We start from the raw sequence: 26,744 nt of genomic DNA on the forward strand, positions 1-26,744 counted from the left end.
AAAACGGTTGAGAATCACTGCTAGAGCTGTAAAAATCTTCTCTTATGGGGGTTCCTGGCATATCTTTTTCAAATGGGGGTCCGCGGGCTAATAAGTGTCAATTTGGGGGTCCTTGACATGAAAAAGTTTGAGAACCACTGCTATAGGCAAATAAAAGGTTTGGGAACCACTGCTTTAGTATGGAAGCGGATAGATGCCATAATTCAAATTAAATGGCAAGTTCAATTGAAATAAGAGAAATGCTATTTCATCTTCAGGATATCAAGTATGTAGCCTATGTCATTGAAGAAAAACCACGATCATGAAGGCAGCATTTATAACAACAGCCTATAAATGGTTCATATCACATATTATATATTTCTGTTTCTACTAAATACTTCTTCTTATCAACTGCATTTTCTTAATCCTTGAAGTGTGTTTTTCAAGATTCTGCCAGGTACCAGAGTCAGACACACACACACACACACACACACACACACACACACACACACACACACACACACACATATATATATATATATATATATATATATATATATATATATATATATATATATATATATATATATAATTCTTTTTTTGGTCCAGGAGGCAGACACCCAAAATCAGGCTAGGCTTGCAGGCTAGGCTTAAAACTTTCCTTCCATTTATTTTGGGGAACGTCAGCCCCATCATCATCATCATCATCATCATCATCATCATCATCATCATCATCATCATCATCATCATCATCATCATCATCATCATCATCATCATCATCATCATCATCATCATCATCATCATCATCATCCATAGTCTCTAATGTCATCATAGCCAGGGCAGTGCCACGTTTGATTACCTCATTAACAAATGACATGACCTGCCTGGTGAAACATGTTCAACAACTCTTATGAACGTGTAGTGTGGTGAAGTAAGTAGTACGTACATTTTATTTGTATAGCACTTCTGACAGAAAGAAGTCACAAAGTGCTTAACAGCAACAGAAATAAAAACACAGCATGAAACATTCAAATGGAAAAAAATGAAGAGAAAAAAAAAGACATTCCACAAATGCTTGTTTAAGTGGTTCTTAAAAATGTCCACAGAGGCTTCAGCTCTCAAGACCTGTGGAGGGGCATTCCATTCCTTTATGTTTTTGACCTTCTTCAGTTTTAAACTTCACCCAGCTCAGTGCTGCCCACAGAGGAGTGTGGAGGTGGAACCGGTTAGACAAGTTTACACTTAAAGGGATATTTCACTTTAAAAAAAAATTTGGGTCATTTGATCGTCTACTCAGGCTTTTGTGAGCCCCCCAGACCGTCTTTAAGTTGCTTGATTCAGTATTTACATAATATTCATTTTATCAGACACGCCCCTTCCTATACAAACCCATTATAACTTCAAACTCCATTTTTTATGTCCTTGGTCCTTGGTTCTGGTGACTCACCCTGCCCTCCTAATACGCAAGTGGGCCGTGTTTTTTTGATTACCTTTTTCATTTATTTATATATTTTTTTATTGTATTAAACTTTATTCATTTTCCCAAAAAATTTAAAAAATAAATGAAAAAAGTTATTGAAAAAATACGGCCCCCTCCCGTATTAGGAGGGCAAGGTGAGTCACCAGAACAAAGGACGGGTGTTTTTGATGAATCTAACATGCTAAGTTTGAAGTTATAATGGGTTTGTATAGGAAGGGGGCGTGTCTGATAAAATGAATATCAAATATCTAAATACTGAATCAAGCAACATAAAACCTGTCTGGGGTGCTCAACAAAAGCCTGAGTAGACGATAAAATGACCCAAAGTTTTTTTGAAAGTGAAATATCCCTTTATTTAAAAAAAAAGTGAAAATAGAAGATCTACAAGCTCACAACGCATCACGGTGAGCTGTTGAGCTGCTTCACTATTGTTTATATTTTATTTAAATATCTGAAAAATCTTTTTTTTTTGTTAAGTGTCTACATTTAAATACAGCATGCTTTGATATTAAAAATAAAATGTGCTTTTGAATACTTCAGCATTTTTAAAAGCACCTACTCCAAACTCGAAACTAATTTGACTGAGCAACTTTCATTTGTAGTTGAGTAATGTTTCACCAGGAGTATCTATACTTTGACTAAAGCACTGGAGTTGAGTAGGCCTACTTTGGTGCACCACTGCTGCCAGTAGAGCCTCATTTTGAAGCATATAGTGATGTCCAATTGTCCAGGACCCTTCACTGACTGAATGTTCGAAGTGTCCAGTGGTGGAAAAAGTACTCAAATATCTTACTTCAGTCTCTCTCTCTCTCTCTCTCTCTCTCTCTCTCTCTCTCTCTCTCTCTCTCTCTCTCTCTGACCTGTATTTATTTTTTCAAGTTAGATATTCTCAGTTACATTTATAAATAGTAGTCAATGTCATTTGTCTCTGTCTTGAAGGTAAATCCAAACTTCATATAATTCTCTTCATATTGTCGGATCTTGTCTCGTTTTGGGTCTTGTCTCTTGGTTAGGCTACTGCGATTATGTGATAAACGGCGGAAGAATAAAACCTACAATAACAAGAAGGTCCAGGTCAAGCACACCTGGGCTTGTCTCACGGCATCACTGTTTGGAGACCACTGCTTTACACCAAACTGTTGTTCTATTCAATGGGCACTGCTTATCAACACATGCAACCTACTTTGGGCATGTCATATATATATATATATATGACATGTATATATACTGTAGAAAAAACATTTCATTTAAATTAAAACATATGTATATATATTTTTTCATTAAAAAAGCTAAAGCTAAAAGCAAAAAAATCTACAGGACTCATGAGCTTGTAAGTTGTACTTAGATTGGCTATTTCATTATTCATCATATGACAAAGGCATCCATGATGGACTTGAGTGGTTAAATGCTATCAAAATAAATTCCAAACTATGGCCATCACATCATTTTTTTAATGAGTGTCAGACAATCTGAATTGGTTCAAATTGTCATGAAAATGTAAAACACATTCTACTAGAAATGTACTGCAGCGGTAATCAGATCCAGTCATGATCCAGTCAAAAACATATTAAAAATAAATGAAAAAAGTAATTGAAAAAACACGGTCTCCTCACGTAACAGAAGGACTATATATCAGTTACCAGAACCAAGGACGGGTGTTTCCGATGAATCTAACATGGTTAAAATGGAGTTTGAAGTTATAATGGGTTTGTATAGGAAGGGGGCGTGTCTGATAAAATGAATATCAAATATCTAAATACTGAATCAATCAAGCAACTTAAAAAGTGTCCGGGGTGCTCCCAAAAGCTTGAGTAGACGATAAAATGATCCAAAAATGTTTTGAAAGTGAAATATCCTTTTAACCCCTAACTGCTCCCCCCTCCGCGTTCCCCCACGAGATGAAGAAAAGTAACATTTGTGGAATGTCTTAGATGTTCTTTTTTTTTGTTGTTTTTAAGCTGGAGGAGGCGGAGGAGGCGGAGGAGGCGGAGGAGGCGGAGGAGGCGGAAGAGGAGTTCCCCCGCAGGACGAAAAAAGGTCAAAAACATAAAGGTATGGAATGCCCCTCCACAGGTCTTGAAAGCTGCAGCCTCTGCGGAGAATTTTGAGAACCACTTGTGGAATGTCTTATATTTGTTCAGTGGTGGAAAACGTACTCAAATTCTTTACTTAAGTAAAAGTACCAATACTGCAATATAGAAATACTCTGTTACAAGTAAAAGTCCAGAATTCAAAATTGACTTGAGTAAAAGTACAAAAGAATTGGTATCAAAATGTACTTGAAGTATCAAAAGTAAAAGTACTAAAATATCTGAAAATAGCAGATCTGCAAGCTCATAACGCGTCGCGATGCGACGCGTTGTAAGCTTCACTGCTTTACACCAAACTGTTCTATTCAATGGGCACTGCTTATCAACACATGCAACCTACTTTGGGCATGTCATTATACTGTAGAAAAAAACATTTAATTTAAATAGATACAAATATGTATATATATCTTTTCATTAAAAAATCTACAGGACTCATGAGCTTGTACGTAGATTGGCTATTTCATTATTCATCATATGACAAAGGTATGGACTTCAGTGGTTAAATGCTATCAAAATAAATTCCAAACTATATGGCCATCACATCATTTTTTTTATGAGTGTCAGACGATCTGAATTGGTTCAAATTGTCATGAAAATGTAAAACCCATTCGGTAGCACTTGCTATGCATCCCATGTGTATAACGCATTATAAGCATACTTATAAGGCATTATAATCTGCTCATAACCCTGTATAATCATATTTATAAGAGCTCATAAATAATCATAATGCTTTATAACCATAACCATGACACATTATAAAGCTTGTTATAATGACTTATACGTTCAAGTATAAATGCATTGTATTATGCTTATAACACGTGATGATTACAGTTATAAATATTCATAACAACGTATAATGCAATCATAACACATTATACAGCATGTTATAATGACTTATAATGTCAAGTATTATAATACTTAATAATTGCTACCCACTTGGTAACACTTGCTATGCAACCCAAAATTTATTCTCATAGTTATAATCCATTATAATCAATCCTTATTATCACTGCTATAATGCATTATAATTACATTACAGTCATTTAGCAGACGCTTTTATCCAAAGCGACTTACAATAAGTGTATTCAACATAGGTAGGGAACGAAAACTACTAATCACCAGAAGTCTTTAGTGCATTTTCTGCAAAAACAAGCAACCAAGAGTATACCTAGCGCTAAGGTAAAAGTGCAATATATCAGCTACCTATTTCCTTAAACAGATGAGACAAAATAGCTAAATCAAATGAGCATGAGCTAAAACAAATAAGTGTATCGACTAAACAAGATCCAACAACAATAGAAAACAAGCGTTCGTACAACTAGTTAACAACAAGTAGGTCAGGCAGAGAGGAAGGGTAGTGTTTCCTGAAGAGGTGGGTTTTCAGCCTGCGGCGAAATATGGGCAGTGACTCTGCTGTCCTAACATCAGTGGGAAGTTCATTCCACCACTGTGGGGCCAAAACAGAAAAGAGTCGTGACAGTTATAATGCATTATAAGTGATAATAAGGCATTATAACAGTGATTAAAATGCATTATAACAGTGAGTTTAAGGCATTTTATACTTTATTATACAGCATTATTAAATGATCATAAAGTAACAAATAGCCACTTATAATAACTTATGATAATAGTGTAATGCATTATAACAGTAATTATAATGCATTATAACAGTGATTTAAAGGCGATAAAAATGTAATAATAACACCTTATAAAATGATCATAATGTCACAAATGTTCACTTTATAATAACTTATAATCACAGTATAACGCCTTACAAGTGATAATAAGGCATTATAAACGTGATAATAAAGCCTTATACAATGATCATAAAGTAACAAATGACCACTTATAATAACTTATAACCGTAGTATAATGCATTATAATAATGCATTATAATGGTTATGACACATTATAACAGTGATAAGAAAGCATTATCAATTGATTATAATGGATTATAACTATGAGAATTCATTTGGGATGCATAGAAACTGTTACCAATTTGGCAGCAATTATGAAGTATTATAACACTTGATACTTATAAGTCATTATAAAAGGCCTTATGATGTGTTATGGTTATGGTTATAAAGCATTATGAGTATTTATGAGCTCTTATAAATCTGATTATACAGGGTTATGATCCGATTATAATGCCTTATAAGTGTGTTCATGATACTAGAAACTTACTGCAGCGGTAATCAGATCCAGTCATGGAACCAAGGTTTATGTTTACAACATCATACTCTTTATTCACTGACTTAAAAGAACGCCAGCAAGATAATTACAGGTTTTGCATAAACTCTTGGCAGGTCAAATGTCTCATGCTTAGAGACACCAGGGATAATTTTGACATGTCCTGCTCATCTGCATTCCCTCTGTATTCTGATCATGTGAAAGCGTGTACAATTTCACACCCACATGAAGTGTATATAAGCAACAAGAGCTGCTGTTTCTGATATTCAACACTTCAACACAGGAAGAACCACAACACATCATTCTACTGAAGGTTTGACTCCTCTCCTCTCCTCTCCTCTCCTCTCCTCTCCTCTCCTCTCCTCTCCTCTCCTCTCCTCTCCTCTCCTCTCCTCTCCTCTCCTCTCCTCTCCTCTACTCTCCGTTGACTTTCAGAAGTATCTCTAACATGTCTGTTTCTTTTACTGAAGGAAATCATCTTCTTCGTCATCTTCATCATCATCATGAACATGAGGGTGCTGAGCGTGTCTCTACTTCTCGGTGCTGTGATGGCTGACTGCTGCTATGGCAAGCCATATGCTGCTGCTCCTGCTGCAGGTGTGTGTGTGTGTGTGTGTGTGTGTGTGTGTGTGTGTGTGTGTGTGTGTGTGTGTGTGTGTGTGTGTGTGTGTGTGTGTGTGTGTGCGTGTGCGTGTGCGTGTGTGTGTGAGTGAGAGTGAGAGAGAGCTTAGTCATTGACGGTGTGTGGAAATGCATGCATGGACTAGGATTTCATAGTTGTTGTTGCTGCTTTCAAACAGTTGACTTCAAGTGTCTGTTGTCTTTTCAGGAGAGCATGTGATCGTCAAGAGATGGGCAAGATGCCCAAATGGATGGAATGAATTGTTTGGTAACTGTTACACATTTGTCAGAAAACGGAGGCCTTGGGCCCGTGCAGAGGTAATTAGAATGAACAAACATATTATGAAATACACAAAACATTGTCTTTTACTCTATCTGTCAGTCTATGTATGTATGTACGTACGTACGTATGTACGTATGTACGTACGTATGTACGTATGTACGTATGTACGTATGTACGTACGTATGTATGTATGTATGTATGTATGTATGTATGTATGTATGTTTCTATCTATCTATCTATCTATCTATCTATCTATCTATCTATCTATCTATCTATCTATCTATCTACCTATCTATCTATCTATCTATCTATCTATCTATCTATCTATCTATCTATCTATCTATCTATCTATCTATCTATCTATCTATCTATCTATCTATCTATCTATCTTATTTGACTGATAGTCTTTTTTGTCTTCTGTTTATTCTGTTCTGTAGAAAGGGTGTTTGTTGCAGGGTGGAAACCTTGCATCCATACAGAGCAAAGCAGAGCACACATTCATTCAAGACCTGATCCGTTCCACAACTGGTACAACGACTGCCGCGTGGATTGGAGGCTACGATGCAACACAGGTACACTAACAATACACTGTTTGATGACACTTTACCTCCTATTACACTGATACTGTACCTGAATGTCAACATACACCTACTATACAACACAACATGGTGTCTATTGTCCTGACATTGTCAGAGGGAGACCTAATTAGTTATATTTACTCAGTTGCATTTTCTTAAGTAATGTTTTGATGTATATTTCTGAAGGCTTTTTAATTTGTAATTTTATTTATAGTTTTTTACAAATGTAATGGAGTAAAAGCAAACCTTTCCAAACGATTTGGTTACATTATGTTTGTTCCTTTCATTGTTACCCATGTTTTATTAAAATGCGTGTCCTATTTGCTTAAAGGTTCGGTAAGTGATATTTTTTGGTTAAAACAAAAAGCTTTAAATGTTAAAAGGTTAAAGCTCTATATTTTGATAGTAATCATTACTATAGAGTGTTTGTTCAGTCACAGGAGTCAGAATAGCTATTTAACACTTATTTTAGCCAAAGAAAATCACTTGCCCTACCTTTAATTCACTCAGAGAGACAATTATGTTTACTTCTATTGGACAAGCACTTTATATTTTACACATTTCAATTACATTCTGATTATTTAAACAATAACTCAGATCTTATGAAGTAACTCAGTGGTTGAGTAGACTTTTCACTAGACACTTTATTACAAGAGTAAGAAAGTGTCTACTCTAATTCTTTTTTATATATGAAGACTACTTTTACTTCACCTAAGTCATTATTCTTTTGATAATAATAATGACTAGAAAGGTGCGTGATTGTTGTGCAAAACAAACCGATGAATGAATGGATTATAAGTAGTGGGCTCGCTCAAGCTAACTTTTTTACAATGTGGAAACCATGCACTGTGGAAGTTCTGATTGGATCTTTGCAGTAGCCTAGTGATGACTGGTGAGTCTTTATATTTACGGTCCATTCATGGATGTGTTAACGTTTCAGGCCGGTTGAGAACTCTAAATGGTGACATGTTCTATTGTATTGATTTATTATTATTATTATTATTATTATATTGTCATCTAGGCGGGTGTTTGGCTGTGGAGTGACGGTCGCCCAATGACCTTCACTGACTGGGGCAAGGGACAACCTCGCAAAAAAGGAAACCAGCACTGCCTCGCTGTGAACCGGTCAGGTAAGTCTCAACAATCTGAATTGAATAAAATAATAAGAATAAGATATAAAAAATAAATAAATAAATACATAAACATATATATATATATATATATATATATATATATATATATATATATATATATATATATATATATATATATATATATATATATATATATATATATATATTGACTATGAACATGACTATACTATTACTATAGTAAGTCTCAACAGTCTGAATTCAATAAAATAATAATAGTAATGTGTATATATATATATATATATATATATATATATATATATATATATATATATATATATATATATATATATATATATATATATATATATATATATATATATATATATATATATTTATTATGCAAAAAATATTATGAATTAGTTAATTTATTCTTTTTTGTATACATGTTAATAGCTCTATATTCTGATGGCTATGATTGCTTTAGAGCAGGGGTTCTCAAACTTTTTTATACCACGACCCCATATTCTGAGGGAATGTTTTTGGCGACCCCATCAACCTTAACCTTTAACCCCTCCGTTGTGTTAGGGTAATTTTTGACCCGTTTTCAAGTTTAAATAGGTCAAAAGTACCCTTTACATTTCTTTATTGGAACAAGGCTTCATGATATCCTCAGAAACAGCTATTTTAACGCAACAAAATTATTAATTAATTATTGTAGTTAATTCTGATGGTCTTTATTAAAAAAGTGACATCTGTGGTGTTAAGGGTCAAATATGACCCGACAGAGAAGTGTGGCTCAATTCCCCCCAAATTGTCAATATTCAATGTTTACATGTTTGAGAGTGAGATATACTTGTCCTCAATTTGCATTTGTTATTAGGAGTAAAATAAAGTTTGTGTTTATGAAAATTAAATGACTTTTTACCTTCTATAGTATGCAGCTACATTTTTACCCTTTTGACCCCACAGATGTCACTATTTTTAATAATATTAAAATTTTTAAGTAAAAAAACGTATTTTTCTTCTAATATTAGTCTATTATAGCTAGATAACATCATTATCCATAAAATCAATTGTATTTTGGGCTGAGTTAAATCACAGGTAAAATTGTACCCGCTAACACCAAAAGTGTATGCAGGTTTCTAAAACAATGCAAGGGTTAACCTTTCAACAAAACAATTTCATATCACTAATAACGCCTTTAACAACTCAATATAATACTTAATGTGTCTGTAAACAATTTTAATGCTCAACTTTATCTTTGCATTTATATAACAGGTGCCAACCTTTGGAACGATGATGTTTGTAATGTCAAACGTGCCTCCGTCTGCAAAAAACAAGCTGGAGCCCAGTGAATAACAAGGAGATTACACACATGCACGCACAAATACACACTATTACACATTATTGCATGTCTGTCTGTCTCTGTGTGTGTGTGTGTGTGTGTGTGTGTGTGTGTGTGTGTGTGTGTGTGTGCGTGCGTGCGTCTGTGTGTGCGTGCGTGCGTGCACGCGCGTGTGTGTGACTCCTATATCTAAAAATATACTCATGTCCAATATACTGCTTTGCTATCGCTGTAACGCTACTGAAGGAATGAAGAGACAAGTGACATTAACAGGTGTTGTGGTGACATTAACAGTGACATCAGCTCTTGTGGTGATAATGAGAGGAACATGAATGGAACAGATGGTTTGATTTAAGCTGCTTATAACTTCAATGTCTTGCATCAATAAAAGAATAAAAAAATATTCAGAGTCATTCATATGACAATGTTGATGTCCTGTACATTGCGTACTGGATTCTGCTAGAAGGTGTATTCCAGTGTTTTTAAAGTCAAGGATGAAGAATAGTGCGCGCACATCTGTTAGTCCAGGTGCTTAGACAAACAAAGTGTAATGAAAAAGAATAAAGTCTGCACACTGGTAGATGCAAAAAGCTCCAAAATGTATTGCTCGTCAACGTTTCGGCCTGTTCAGGCCTTCATCAGGACATATATAGTGGAAAAGGGCATACACAGAGGTTTTTATAGGTACTACTATGCAATGATAGGCTTCCCCAATAGGGCAAGTGAGGTCACATGCAGCCAACTCAATCAGGAGGTTGGCTAATACATAAAGACAAGAATATCTGGAGATAAACAGTGTGTACCCATCCCAAGATCCAAGAATAGCAATAAACAAAAATACATTTAAAGTTTCCCAAGATTAATACATTTAGTTATAAATATATAGAATAGGTACTCAAAAAACACAGAACAAAGGGGGACACAGTGACATGCTGCAGCATAGGACATGAGATAGTAATGGTTTAAACAAGGTCTAAATAATAGGGGGGATCGCCACTAAATCCCTCAACAAAAGTATCATAATAATCTCAGGGAGATAAACAAAACAACGTCAGCTCTAAGAGCGTACTCTATTACAGGTGTTCTGAAGGTGTGTAAAAACACTAATAGACAGAAAACAAGTAAAGGCTAAACGATTGTATAAGGGAACAAGAGAACAACTAATGCAGGCCAAGGCTCAAGATCCCTGTAATTATCAATAAAAAACATGTCCTATACTGCTGCACCAGGAGGAAGGAAATCCTGTCACCGGCACCCTGAAGATCACAAAAAGAGAAAGGAGAAAGTAAGTCACTGCACCACAAACACATACAAATATTATAAGGCCTTCTAGGCAATGGCAGATAATTCAACATTAAGAATATTAAAAAGTAATAAGAGGTAAATACCCAGGTAAAATCAGAAGAGGGGAACCTAAAATATATATAAATAGGCCTAATAGGGGGGTTTACAGAAATGGCCTGATATCAAAAGATTCATTTAGACCTCTTTTCACTGTGTCCAAAGTGGAAATCCAAAAAGCTTCCCTTTTGAGGAGTAAACAATCAATGTCTCCCCCTCTGGGTGGCAATGTGACACGCTCAATGCCTATATATTTCAATGAAGAGATGCAGTGTTGGGCTTTATGAAAATGTACTGCCACTGGATTTCTAAAATCCAGTTCTAATGTCACTCCTGTGTTCTGAGATCCTCGTTTTCAGGGGTCTTAATGTTTTGCCAATATAAGCAAGCCCACATACACATTTGATCATGTAGATGATATTGGGTGTAGTTCAACTGATGACACCTCTGATCTTAAAACATTTACCTGTAACAGGGTGATTAAAAGTGTGACATTTATAAGTGAAACTGCATTGAGCGCATCTGCCGCATTTGTAATTGCCATCTGGAATGTTACTAAGAAAATGTGTGGGAGTTGCCTGACGTAAGTGTGACCTAACTAGTAGGTTCCTCAAATTTGGTGGTCTTTTATACACAATGCGGGGAGGGACTGTAAAAGACTAAGACCAAGAATAGGGTCAGAGTTTAAAATGTGCCAATGCCTCCTGATCAATTTTTCAAAGTGGTGACCCAGAGGAGAATATTGAACAAAACACTTGATGTGTTTTTCAGTTCTATCTGTTCTCTCTTTGGGTTTTAAACATTCCAGTTGAGTACATCTGTTGAATTGATCTGCAGCAGGTTGAATCCATTGTACTGGATAGCCACGCTGTTTAAAACGACACTCTAGGTCTTTAGCATGTACCTGGAAAGAGTCATCTTGACTGCAAATCCTGCGGATTCTTTTGAATTGGCCCATGGGGATACCTTTCTTTAGGGGTGTGGGATGGTAACTGTCACCATGTAGTAGGGCATTACGGTCAGTGGGCTTTCTGTACAAATTCATATTTAAAGAATTGTTTTCTTTGATGACCAGGATGTCAAGAAAATTCATACTCTTCTGATCAGAGGCTATGGTAAATTTCAAAAACTGACTGCTGTGGTTAAGGAAAACATGAAAAGCTGTCAGCTCAGCAGGGGACCCAGTCCAAATCAGAAAAACATCATCAATGTAGCGCTTCCATAGCTGTATATGTGACAGGAACGGATTGCAATTCGGATTCAAAATGAGATTGGCTTCAAGTAGCCCAACATAGAGGTTGGCATAGTTTGGGGCCATCTTACTACCCATGGCTGTGCCACATTTTTGTAAAAAAAACTCATTCTCAAACAAGAAAAAGTTTTTTGTGAGTACTACTTCAGTGAGCTCTTTGATGCATGTGGTACTCTGTATGCACTCCACAAAAGGACCCAGGGCGTCCTCCTCGAGGAAGAAGAGGTGCAGGAGGAGCCAGAGGAAGAAGTCAGAGAGAACCCTACTGGACCCGCAGCAGCAAACGGAATGCAACGTGATTAACCTGTCAAGTAGGTCTCTCTCTGACACTTGTATCTCAGCCCTCAGTAAGGGACTCTCTTTTGTACCCACCACTCAATGCAATGACTTTGAAACTCTAGTTGATTTCCACAAGTTCTTTCGTAATCTAAGACTGAGAGAATTTTTCTGTAATACCAGTGGTGACATTAATGTATCCGAGATCCATTCAGATAATACACAGCTTCCAGTGGCTGCCCCTGATGCTGCTAGTGAGCCCAATGTTGGCCTAAAAAAACGCTTTAAAAAGCAATCCACATTTATTCCACCTAAGCACAGAAATTCCTCTATTGACACGTATTGTAGATTGGTGGAAAATGATGTTTCCCAGCTTCTTAAAAATAAGCAGAAGCACAAGGTGACTAACAACTTATCTAAACTACAGCGTGAAGCACTACTGGAACTTAAAGATGACTCATCTATTGTGGTACAATCTGCAGACAAAGGGGGTGCCATTGTACTTTTAGACAGGGACGCTTATGTTGGTGAAATACACGCTCAGCTTACCAATGAGGTTTTTTACAAGAAACTGAGTGTCAATCCGACTCCAGGGTTTAAAAACCACATTCATGGCACACTCAAACAGTTTTTTGATACAGGGGATATCAGCAAGAGTGAATATGAATATATGAGAGTTGACTGTCCAGTTACACCTGTCATTTATACTTTGCCCAAAATTCACAAAAAATTAACTACTGTTCCTCCTGGTAGACCCATTGTTTCAGGAATTGGCTCTCTCACATAAAATATATCATCTTTTGTAGACTACTTTTTAAAGCCACATGTTCTCTCACTTCCCTCTTATGTGAGAGACTCGAGTGATTTTATTCAGGTTCTACAAACCATAGAAACTGTAGAAAACGACTCACTATTAGTCACACTCGATGTAGAGAGCCTATACAAACATTCCTCACCAAGGTGGCTTAGAAGCTATTGAATTTTTCCTTAACCAGAGGACGGAGTGCATACCGAGTACCACATGCATCAAAGAGCTCACTGAAGTAGTACTCACAAAAAACTTTTTCTTGTTTGAGAATGAGTTTTTTTTACAAAAATGTGGCACAGCCATGGGTAGTAAGATGGCCCCAAACTATGCCAACCTCTATGTTGGGCTACTTGAAGCCAATCTCATTTTGAATCCGAATTGCAATCCGTTCCTGTCACATATACAGCTATGGAAGCGCTACATTGATGATGTTTTTCTGATTTGGACTGGGTCCCCTGCTGAGCTGACAGCTTTTCATGTTTTCCTTAACCACAGCAGTCAGTTTTTGAAATTTACCATAGCCTCTGATCAGAAGAGTATGAATTTTCTTGACATCCTGGTCATCAAAGAAAACAATTCTTTAAATATGAATTTGTACAGAAAGCCCACTGACCGTAATGCCCTACTACATGGTGACAGTTACCATCCCACACCCCTAAAGAAAGGTATCCCCATGGGCCAATTCAAAAGAATCCGCAGGATTTGCAGTCAAGATGACTCTTTCCAGGTACATGCTAAAGACCTAGAGTGTCGTTTTAAACAGCGTGGCTATCCAGTACAATGGATTCAACCTGCTGCAGATCAATTCAACAGATGTACTCAACTGGAATGTTTAAAACCCAAAGAGAGAACAGATAGAACTGAAAAACACATCAAGTGTTTTGTTCAATATTCTCCTCTGGGTCACCACTTTGAAAAATTGATCAGGAGGCATTGGCACATTTTAAACTCTGACCCTATTCTTGGTCTTAGTCTTTTACAGTCCCTCCCCGCATTGTGTATAAAAGACCACCAAATTTTAGGAACCTACTAGTTAGGTCACACTTACGTCAGGCAACTCCCACACATTTTCTTAGTAACATTCCAGATGGCAATTACAAATGCGGCAGATGCGCTCAATGCAGTTTCACTTATAAATGTCACACTTTTAATCACCCTGTGACAGGTAAATGTTTTAAGATCAGAGGTGTCATCAGTTGAACTACACCCAATATCATCTACATGATCAAATGTGTATGTGGGCTTGCTTATATTGGCAAAACATTAAGACCCCTGAAAACGAGGATCTCAGAACACAGGAGTGACATTAGAACTGGATTTTAGAAATCCAGTGGCAGTACATTTTCATAAAGCCCAACACTGCATCTCTTCATTGAAATATATAGGCATTGAGCGTGTCACATTGCCACCCAGAGGGGGAGACATTGATTGTTTACTCCTCAAAAGGGAAGCTTTTTGGATTTCCACTTTGGACACAGTGAAAAGAGGTCTAAATGAATCTTTTGATATCAGGCCATTTCTGTAAACCCCCCTATTAGGCCTATTTATATATATTTTAGGTTCCCCTCTTCTGATTTTACCTGGGTATTTACCTCTTATTACTTTTTAATATTCTTAATGTTGAATTATCTGCCATTGCCTAGAAGGCCTTATAATATTTGTATGTGTTTGTGGTGCAGTGACTTACTTTCTCCTTTCTCTTTTTGTGATCTTCAGGGTGCCGGTGACAGGATTTCCTTCCTCCTGGTGCAGCAGTATAGGACATGTTTTTTATTGATAATTACAGGGATCTTGAGCCTTGGCCTGCATTAGTTGTTCTCTTGTTCCCTTATACAATCGTTTAGCCTTTACTTGTTTTCTGTCTATTAGTGTTTTTACACACCTTCAGAACACCTGTAATAGAGTACGCTCTTAGAGCTGACGTTGTTTTGTTTATCTCCCTGAGATTATTATGATACTTTTGTTGAGGGATTTAGTGGCGATCCCCCCTATTATTTAGACCTTGTTTAAACCATTACTATCTCATGTCCTATGCTGCAGCATGTCACTGTGTCCCCCTTTGTTCTGTGTTTTTTGAGTACCTATTCTATATATTTATAACTAAATGTATTAATCTTGGGAAACTTTAAATGTATTTTTGTTTATTGCTATTCTTGGATCTTGGGATGGGTACACACTGTTTATCTCCAGATATTCTTGTCTTTATGTATTAGCCAACCTCCTGATTGAGTTGGCTGCATGTGACCTCACTTGCCCTATTGGGGAAGCCTATCATTGCATAGTAGTACCTATAAAAACCTCTGTGTATGCCCTTTTCCACTATATATGTCCTGATGAAGGCCTGAACAGGCCGAAACGTTGACGAGCAATACATTTTGGAGCTTTTTGCATCTACCAGTGTGCAGACTTTATTCTTTTTCTTTAAAGTCAAGGACCCCTTGTTTGGTATACACAGTGGTGGAAAAAGTACTCAACTGTTTTCGATGTGCTCTGCAATGTAGAAGTACTCCGGAAAAGTCCGGAATTCAAAATTTACTTGAGTAAAAGTACAAAAGTATTGGTATCAAAAGGTACTTAAAGTACCAAAAGTAAAAGTACTAAAATGTTTGAAAATAGCCGATCTACAAGCTCACAACGCGTCGCCATGCAACGCGTTGTGAGCTTGTAGATCTGCTATTTTCAAATAGCCTATGTATAAAATAGGGATAAAGTGGTTAATGTACGTTTTATAATGTCATGATTTATATCTGAAAAGTAACTCGTAACTAAAGTTTTCAAATAATTGTAGTGGAGTAAGAGTACAATATTTGCCTCTGAGATGTAGTGGAGTAGAAGTAAAAGTATAGACAATTGGACATACTCCAGCAAAGTAAAAGTACCTCAAAATTGTACTTAAGTACAGTACTTGAGTAAATGTACTTAGTTACTTTACACCACTGGGTATACATTAGGCCACAGACCCCCATAACTTTGAGACTGTACATACGGAACCAAATGGACCCTCCTCCATGTCTCAAGGTGCATTCCCACCAAAATATAAAATATCTTTGTAGTCGCTTAATCACTCCACTTTAGTCACGCTGGTCAGCGTTGGAGGGGGAAGTGAATGTCACCTCAGTTGGGATTTTACATCTGGAGCAAAGTTACCATTATAACAAGGCTGTTATGCAACGTAGCACCAAGTGACTTTGTTGCATTGACTCTGTATGTAATTGTGCCACTCGAACAAATATTGTATCTTTCTGTGGGAACACGCCTTCAGAGTTACACAGTGGTGGAAAGTACATTTACTTAAGTACTGTACTTAAGTACAATTTTGAGGTAATTGTACTTTACTTGAGTATATCCAATTGTCTATACTTTTACTTCTACTCCACTACATCTCAGAGGCAAATATTGTACTTTTACTCCACTACATTTATTTGAAAACTTTAGTTAGTTACTTTTCAGATATAAATTATTACATTATAAAACATACATTAACCACTTCAGCCCTAAATATTTTATAGGCTATTTGAAAATAGCCAATCTACAAGCTCACAACGCGTTGCATCGCGACGCATTGTGAGCTTGTAGATCTGCTATTTTCAAATATCGTCACCTTGCTAAACTAATAGCCTAAGTCATTTTTTGAGGAAAATTATATTTTTGCCTAAGTCAGCTAGCTCCTCATGACACTGGCCACCTCTGGTAAAATCGTCTACCTCCTAATTGAAAAGGATCATGCTGTTCCCTCCCTAGTGTGACTTAGGCCAAAATAGGCTTTCTTTTTGGCCTAAGTCACATGGTTTTGTGACTTAGGCCAAATTATTTACTGATTTAGGCCATTTAAATTTTCTTCTTTGGCCTAAGTCAGATTTAATCCTATTTAAATCTCTTATGTTACATAACTGACAGACAGTGTTATTTTAATTTTAATGGTCATAATTTGTTATAAACATTTTGGGTGAAATGATTAAGAAATATCATATAGTTTTGTTTTGGATCAGTTTGTTGTTTTTTCTCCTGAAAAACTTAAAAAAGAAATGACATAGGCCATTAGTTTAGCAAGGCAACGATATTTAGTACTTTTACTTTTGATACTTTAAGTACATTTTGATGCCAATACTTTTGTACTTTTACTCAAGTATATTTTGAATTCTGGACTTTTACTTGTAACAGAGTATTTTTTATATTGCAGTATTGGTACTTTTACTTAAGTAAAGAATTTGAGTACCTTTTCCACCACTGGAGTTACAGACCTGTAGTGTCCATTTGGTTCCATTTATACACTCTCAGAGTAACTAACCATCAATAATTTAGCTGGAGACCCCCTGGAACCCCCTCAAGGACCCCTGGGGGGGTTCCCAAGCCCCATGTTGAGAACCACAGGTCTACGTCTATCTAAATGAAACTTGTGACAATGACATCCTAAATATTGACGTTCATGAGTCAATCAGAGTAAGCTTGTAATACACCCACTGTCCTTGAAAAGGTCCAGTTAAAAATATCTAAGACAGTGGTTGCAGAACGCAAACCCAATATCAGTGAACTGGAGGCCACTACACATGAAGTGTTAGCGACAATTGTTTTCTAACATTTTTTAAATAAAAGGTAGCTTCGAAATAGGCTGACATTTGCTGGATAGTGAGGGGTCTAATCCAGGCTTTTTTCTTCTAAAAATGGGAGGGGACACAGCCTGAGACCTGTGAGCAATTGAGGATGTTGAGCAAACAGGAGCAATACAGCCAAAAACATCTTTCAGGAGAGAAGTTGGAATAATGTCTAATGGACTGGGGGATGTGTTCATACTGCTCACTAGCACGTTTAAGTCACAATCATGAAGGGAATTAGATAAAAACAGAGTCCAGGATTGACTGGTGGTTGGGACAGACAGGTAGGGTGGGAGGGTAGATGGGGGTTATGCCTTCCCAGACAACTATTCCACAATCTCCGAATGCATATGGAACTACACCTCCCGAAATCCGAGAGAGGAAGCTGGCACTTCCGTTCATGAAAATATATTAAAAAAAATATCTTTACATTTTACTAATTTCCATTTCTGCTCAGCAAGCTATATATGCTTTGGTGATTTTGGATTTATATTAGGATAAATGTGCGGGACTGTAAAGACGAAATGAAAGTGGGGAGGATTCTTCACATCCGGTCGATATTTTAATCATGATCAGAGCTCCCCAGACTGTATGACCGGAAACATTTGAAAATTGTGGGAGGCAACAGTCTGGCCACACGAGACTATGCCTACCCTAACACTGTCAACCTTGTTCACAAAGAACATGAGAACATGATTGCAGTCCTGGCCTTGGCGCCAGTAGTGGAAAGTAACTAAGTACATGTACTCAAGTACTGTACTTAAGTACAATTTTGAGGTATTTGTACTTTACTCGAGTATTTCCAATTTCCAATACTTTTACTTCTACTCCACTACATCTCAGAGGCAAATATTGTACTTTTACTCCACTACAATTGTTTGAAAACTTTAGTTACTAGTTACTTTGTAGATTTGAATTATTATTACAAAACATACATTAACCTCTTCAGCCCTATTTAAACTTGGCTATTTGAAAATAGTCAATCTATAAGCTCACATTGTAGATTGGCTATTTTCAAAAGATTTTAATACATTTGATATATATATATATATATGATATATTTACCTTGTGAAACGAGACATTCTGCATAAAGAGTACTTTTAACGATATTATGTGCCCAGCAGGACCCTAAGGTCAGCTGTCCAGGGTGTATTTATTGGTCATTCCTCGTACCAGGTTGGGCGGCCTAGTGGAATGGTTAGAGAGCCTGCCTGCCTTGAAGAGTCCCTGAGCAGGATACTTAACCCCTAACTGCCCCCCCTTCCACGCTCCGGGCAGCACTTAGCCGGGTGAAGCTGAAAACTGAAGTTTGCCCGTGGGACAAAAAAAGGTCAAAAACAAAACAAGGTATGGAATGCGCTTCCACAGGTCTGTAGACATGTTTAAGAACCACTTAAAAACACTACTGTTTAGGCCTAAAGAAGCATTTGTCTTGGACTAATAGTTTATTTTTTTTGTGTTTTTGTTGTTTTTAATCATTAGAATGTTTCATGCTGTGTTTTTATTTCTGTTGTATGTAAAGCACTTTGTGAGTTCTCTCTGTGAGAAGTGCTCTACAAATAAAATGTGTACTTACTTCACCACAGACGGTACACGTTCATAAGAGTAACGACATAACGACATTAGAGACTATGGATGATGATGGTGTTGTTGTTCCCCAAATGGAAGGAAAGTATTTAATTTAAAAATATCTATTATTTTTTAAAATCTGAGTTGAAAATCGCACAACTCCCATTGTAACTAACGAGAGTGAATCAATGTTTTCCCTCATCGCTGACTCCGCCCCTTGCTATGACACGCTGATGACACTTTGCCATGTCCATGTATGGAAAGGTTACTTATTGCGGTGCACACACATTTAGTTAACCTTTGTTACGATCAAGTTGCTTTATCAGAAGTTACTTTGATTAACATACTGTTTATTGCAAGTTTGATGGAAAAGTTACTGATTGAAGTTCATATAGGCCTACATTTAGTTAACCATTGTTAGGGTCAAGTTGCTTTATCAGGAGTAATTTGTATTAAAGTTTATTTAATTTTCTTATCCGTTATCAGTTCGGATGAGTGCTGGAGTTGACATGGCAGGCCTGTGAAGTTAAAGGTAGGGTAAGTGATTTAGGCTACTTAGGTTAAAATAAGTGTTAAATAGCTCTATATTCTGATAATACTCATTGCTATAGAGTGCTTGTTCAGTAAAAGGAGTCTCCCATGTCTCTCCAGCTCTTTATTAAACAGAAAATGCATTTTCAGTGCTCTCTCCTGATTGGCTTAAAATGTGTCACCTACCTGAAAATGTACTATATTATGTTTACTAAAGAGCTGGAGAGACCCCTGAGACCGAACAATTGCTCTGTAACAATGATTACTATCAGAATATAGTACTTGAACCTTTTTAACAAAAAAATTATATATACCAATAAATATCACTTACCCTACCTTTAAGTTCTGTTCAGTCCCTTTATTTTGATGACATGCATTTTTTTGGACCAGAATTATTGTTTGTAAAATTGTTTGGAAAAATAGAAGACAAAAAAAGGTCATTATTTTAAAGAAACTACACAAGTCTCCCTGTGTCTCAGAGACACGTCAACATGTCCGTACACGGACATTCATGTCCGTAGTGAGACTATGCCCGTGGCAACTATTTCTCCATAATAATGTAAATAAAAAACATGTATACTCTAGATAGGATCCAATCTTTTCTGAATTTATTTGGTTATAGTGTCATGATTTTAACACAATGCATGATTAGCCTAATAGGTTGCACCTGCAGTCTTGCTTGCAGGCTTGCGCAACACAACGTGTCCGCACCAACATCAAAGCACCTGTCAATGGTGCACCCCATACCATGTGTGCTCACTGGAGAAGTGGAGAGAATGAAGTACGTCTTAATCTCGTGGGAAAGTGGAGATAAGTGGAGATTTACTAAATGCACGTTTTCTGCCCTTTAAACGTCAAATGGATATGAAACTAGAGGACAATTAGCTGACCCCAAGTTAATTATTGGGTGAGTAGGCCTACAAGCAAGCGTTACAACTTTTTTTTAAGTCCCAATGAGTCCCCTCCGCAGGAGAGCATGGACATGTATGGCTACCGCTGGCTGTCTGTGTACCAAAGAAAAATCCTGAAGGGGCGTCAACAAGTGTCATTTGGTAGCGCGGACATCTTTGTGGGGTATAAACCAGGTTGACTTAACATTGCTCCCCCCAAGTATGTCTGCAGCTACTATGCCACGCCCCCCGTGGTGACGAGACGTTGGCACGCACTATTGGGCACATAGTATTAGTAATATGTAGTAGGTTATTGTCTCTGCTACTCAATGTCGACTGGAATTCAGCGTGACTGCTTGCAGAGAGAGAGAGAGAGAGAGAGAGAGAGAGAGAGAGAGAGAGAGAGATGCTTCTCAACCTGTGGGTCAGGTTTGTTTTTCCCATCCTCATCCTCAAGATATACTACAGCCTCCAGCCTCCGCCTACTCTTGTTTTTCTTTGTTGTGTGTGTGTGTGTGTGTGTGTGTGTGTGTGTGTGCGTGTGCGTGTGCGTGCGTGTGTGTGTGTGTGTGTGTGGGCGGGCGGCTCAGACTGTCTTAAACACTTTTTAAGTCAGACAGTCACTGTTCTTGTGTTTCTTTTGTCATGGCTGCCAGTTCCCACCTGATGTTGTGTGGGAGTTCCGACTGCTCCAGATCGGACTGCTAGCTAGCATAATGTCTTCAGACTAGGACTTAAGTCTAAGATGTAGCCTTCGAGGATACAATCTCCCACCATGCATGCGTGAGTGGTGTGTGAGCTCTCCATTGTGGGCAAATGCTGAATGTTGCCACTGTCGTTCTGAAAGAAACTGTGCAGAAGGCGTGTTCAGCCAGCAGTTGGTCTCTGTGTCAAACACTCTGATGTTGTCCTGGACCCTAAAGCCCCCCAAATACAAACATCTTTGTACCGATGATGGTGGCGGATTGCAATAATGAAGCAGGTGGCGGCGTGCCTCTGGTGTTGTGCCTCAGGCCATTGTGGTGGTGTTCATCTTGAAGATGTAATTAGTGCTTCCAGTCAGCCGAGTACATCCTCCATGTAGCCTATTGACCTTCCCGCAGCTTGTTTAACTCATTCCCTGCCAAGAACGACTAAAACAACTTTTATTTTTTTCTAAAAAAAAAGAAAATATATATATATATATATATATATTTTTAATTATTATTATTATTTATTTTAACCCAAAGACCAAGGAGATATGATTTTTTTGAAGATCTAGACTCCCATCCACTTCCTTGTTAACTTAACTTAAACATTTTGTATCTTGGCTCCGGAGTACTTTTTTTTTTTCAATGAAAAATCTCTGGCAGTGGGCAAACGCAAAAAAAATAAAGTTCTGGCAGTGAATGAGTTGATGAGAACCCCATGCACACAAATCATGATGACATAAGAGACAGACAGATATACACACTACTATACAGAATGTCATACAATCAGCTTTCAGGTTACTGGTATGAAGAGAGAAAAAATATATATACAAAAGAGGAAAATGAAAGAGGGGGGGGGGTAGGGGGGGTAGGTTAAGACTTAGACAGGGGCCATTTTCGAATTGCAGCCTCCTGAAGGTGTATCTTTAGGGCAGTTTTGAAAGTGAGTAGGGTTTTACACTCCTTTTGGTAGGGCATTCCACATTTTTGATGAATAGCATGAGAACGAGTTCATTCCATTAGTTGAGCCAAATCTGGGTTGAACATGATTTGTGGAGCTGCCTCTGGTGTTATGATCATGGACTTCATTAACATTTTGGAAGTATTTTGACAAATACAGGGGGATCCCAATGTTGTGGTGTATCTTGAAGACCAGGCCCATAGCAAGTTGCTGTACTCTGTCCTCAACCCTAAGCCATCCAATCCTAGCAAAATGAGCAGGGGTTAGATGGGTTTTGTGATTGAGGCCATGAAGTAGCCTTACAAGTTTGTTTTGGGATGTTTGGAGCCTTGTTTTTAAGGCCTTGGAGGTGTTGTGATACCATGAAGTGCATGCATAATCATAATGACCTTGAATGAGGGCCCCTGCAAGAATCTTCAGAGTATTCTGGCTGACTAGACGATCAATCCTCCACAAATAGCGTGTTGTTTGGTTGACATTTTTGATCACTTTTTCGACGTTTTTGTTACCAGAGAGGTTTGCCTCCAAGATGGAGCCCAGGTAGGTAATTTCATCCTTTCTTTTGATGACATCATCACCCACTTTGATCGTGAAACTCTCTGCCTTGCTAAGGTTAGGACTGGACCCAAAGAGGATGGATTCAGTTTTACCCAGGTGTAATGAAAGTTTGTTGTCAGAGAGCCAGATGCAGATCTTGTTGAGATCATCTGTGTCTGTCGACATCAAATGCATGAAGTACGTTGCAGTAAAAATCACCTCCCCAGATGTAGACGCACAGCTGTGTGGTGTTGACCTCTGGAGGGAATCTCCAGGGGATCCTCTCCTCTTCCACTTGTAGACTTTGTGCTCCACCGCAACAGGAGGATGATCAAATCCTTTTGGTGCTCCATTCGGATGCACCGTCCACAAGAACATCTCTCGCACCATCGACCGAATTCAAGTTATCAATCCCTTCTCTGTGAAAGCCTGCAGTCCTATTGTGGTGCACTACTGCTTATTGGTGCTGTGGCACAAATGTCACGCAAAGTGTGACCAATCCAAAAAGCTTGGTTGAGTTGCATAGGTTGGCCAATCAAGGAAGCCAATGACTGTTGATCTCCCTACTATAAGTAGATTGCCAGTAGGCTGAGCAAAACCAGAGTCCAGGAAGGTTCTATAAATCCCTCAAACGCTACACAGACACTCTTACTTCAGGCAGGTGGATTTCTTGGTAAAATGTGCTAAAATACATTTGACAATTCGATTTAAAGGACATGGTTGTGATGTTGACATTGCGATGTCATTGCACGATGACATCATTATGTAGAATACACAATAACTTTACTCTAACTGAGTGGTTCTTAAACTGTGAGTCGGGACCAAATGTGTAACATTGTTTTCTCAACAGTCAAGGGACCTTTTAAGAATGTAAAAAGAAATTGAGAATGAATTGAGATTAAAGAACAAAAACAAATATGCCCCAAAAAATAAGACCATTACTGTTGGATGATTAAAGCCCACCCGGGCGAGCTTATTAACAAAAGGGTAACCAACAACGGGGGGAAGAGGGGTGTGGGCTCCGCTGGCTGCTCCGTCTCAGCTCGGGATCCCGGGAAACTGGAGAGGAGAGGAGAAGCAGGGGTCGGTGACACATTCACAAGGAAGGTGTGCGCTGCCACTGTGTAAAGTGAACAGGCTAAGAGCTGGGGAAACTAAAGTAAACTGGGAAACTAGTCAGGCAAGCTATACTAAAAAAATCTGTTCTTGAGAAGGACAATGTTGTGGACTAGTCTTGGGGCAGCACCAGTAGGCTGCACATGTTTATGAGCTCTGCCCACAACAATGCTTACAGGTGAATCTGCATGACCAGTGCTGGCATAGTTCTTTACATGTTTGGCAGGAGTCTGAACAGCCTTCTTCTTCTTCATTTGGGCGGATGCTTTCTTATCACTTGAGACCTTTTCCGGCCAAACTTCACGATGTCAGCCCAGGAATTCACAACACTCTTCGTCAAGGTATTTGGCTTCTTCTGTGACGTGCTCGGAATGCTTTTTCGCCTCAAAGGCATCTTGGGGGTCATATAGTGGCTGAGGGCTCTGGGGCAGAAAAGGTTAAGATCCAACGCTGAGCTGCATGCAGGCCAGACTCCTATAGCCTCTGGGGGTTATTGCCAACGCTGGGCAGGTGAGGAGATTGGGAACTGGAGGCAGGTGTGCTGAGAGTGTGCTGTAGAGCCCTCTGGTGGTGCTGACGAGGACAGAGAGGCCACAGCACCAGGATGTGGAGGCAAGGGGGAGCGAGACATAACAATTACTGCGTCAAAAGTAATCAACAAACTATACTATAACAAATTGTCAAACATTGGCCTAATTGTCAAATATTACCTAAGAAAGAGGCATAGATTGTGAAAATAGCTATTTTGACAGTATTTATCTGTAGAACCGAGATTAACAAAATGTAATGCCTCAACTACAATTACAAGTGCTTGTCAGGGTGGGGGGTCCCCAGTTCAAATAGGATTATTTTGGGGGGTCATGGCCTGAAAATTTGAGAGCCACTGGTCTAACTGACCGCCATTTGGAAGATGTCAACAGAACGCCAACACGTCGTTCAACACATGAACCCTAACGTCCCTATATGTTGGGCATTACATGTCATTACAGGTGGAAAATAATGTACAACACTCCAGCATCCATATGCTGGGGGGAACATTAGGCAAACATAGCAAATCTACGCGTCGTGAGCGCGAAGATCTGCTATTTGGGGCGAAGAGATTTGGTGTAGACAGTAAAAAGCCGTCCAAGTCCAGAGCTAACCTCAGGACCAGTGTGTGTAGGCTCTATGCACAGCAGTGGCGTTTGGTGGATTCTAACGTTGACCGGGCCAGAACCGGGCCAGAACCGGTTTGACGGCTAAACTGGTTTTTAATGGCCACTCATTAACAATTCGTCCGAATGCAAATGAGCCCCATTTGAAAACAAAGGCGACTTTCTGTGGTCGGCTACAACAGAATAGGGTGAGAGCTGCTAATGTTGATTTTTAGTTTTTTTCCCCTGGCGGATCTTGCCCCTACACAGGGACAAGCTGGGTTTACAGACCGGGCCATGGCCTCGTTGGCCCCAATGACGATACGCGCCTGATGTACAGCAGCCTTTTTGGAGAGAAATTGGGCCTCTTCTTACTTCCTTCAAAGGTGTTACCAATGATACTAATGAAGGCTCTGTTCCATTCTGGTCAAACAGAGTCAGGGTGCTGATGTTGTGCATGTTGGCTCACTAGAAACACTAGTCTCAAGTGGTTCCTTGAGGGGGTGTAAGTTATGGGGGTCCTTGAAATTAAAAAGTTTGAGAACCACTGTGCTACACTAAATGGAACAGATCCTTCATTAGTATCATTGGTAACACCTGTGAAGGAAGCGAGGAAGGGGCCCAATTTCTGTCCAATATGGCTGCTGTGCATAGAGCCTATTTCGCGATTAATAATCGTGAACGTGAAACACCGCTAGATTGCACGAACACAACGAGCAGTGGGCTACTGTGGAGGTAGGTGGGTTGTAGGCTGCCTGCCCAATCTGAAGTTAGAAATTGTATTATTATTTTCTCTGCTATATTTCCATTGGCCTAAAAAAGAATATCCAAACTTTCGATTCGGTAGGCAGGATGCAGTGTTTGAGTGGGAATACCCCACTCAAACACCGGAGTCCCCCCCGCCCCCAACCCTGAACCCTCTCTCTCTCTCTCCTCTGTCTCATCATGTCAATGATCTGTGGTAAAAAAAAAGGAAAACATGGGGAGGCAGGAAGCTTCCATTGTAACATTCTGAGATCTACAACCACCAATCAATCTCACTTTCTGTCTCATATCTCTCTCTCTCTCTCTCTCTCTCTCTCTCTCTCTCCTCCCTCCCTCGCTCTCGCTCTCCCTCTCCCTCTCCCTCTCTCCCTCCCTCTCTCCCTCTCCCTCTCCCTCTCCCTCTCCCTCTCCCTCCCCTCCCCTCCCCTGTTGTGATGTGTACAATGGATGAGTAGTCATTCAAGCCAGCGGTGGAAAGCAGACGGGAGGAGAAGGAGAAGAGAGAAGAGGAGAGAAGAACCCCATAAGGATGGCCGTCAGTGTGGCGCATATAGCGGCCGGCCAGCCTTTCAGATAAAGAAGCGTCTTGGTAGTATTATTTGTTTGTTGCATGTTGCTCACACG

At 38.7% G+C, this 26,744-nt stretch overlaps 1 protein-coding gene across 1 annotated transcript; it reads left to right on the forward strand.

Moving 5' to 3' along the window:
• Window positions 1–6,023: 6,023 nt before the first annotated feature.
• LOC308078317 (galactose-specific lectin nattectin-like) lies at window positions 6,024–26,697 on the forward strand (the record flags this gene model as incomplete). The annotated part of the gene is made up of 7 exons (XM_080419435.1): window positions 6,024–6,052; window positions 6,210–6,336; window positions 6,569–6,678; window positions 7,081–7,215; window positions 8,243–8,351; window positions 12,448–12,564; window positions 26,576–26,697. Exons 2-7 carry the CDS (start codon window positions 6,243–6,245, stop codon window positions 26,695–26,697), a joined length of 687 nt encoding a protein of 228 aa, XP_080275561.1. The 5' UTR covers window positions 6,024–6,052; window positions 6,210–6,242.
• Between the last annotated feature and the right edge of the window lie 47 nt (window positions 26,698–26,744).

Source organism: Gymnoscopelus braueri (assembly GCF_963280865.1).
Source record: "Gymnoscopelus braueri genome assembly, chromosome: 22".
Taxonomy (NCBI): Eukaryota; Metazoa; Chordata; class Actinopteri; order Myctophiformes; family Myctophidae; genus Gymnoscopelus; species Gymnoscopelus braueri.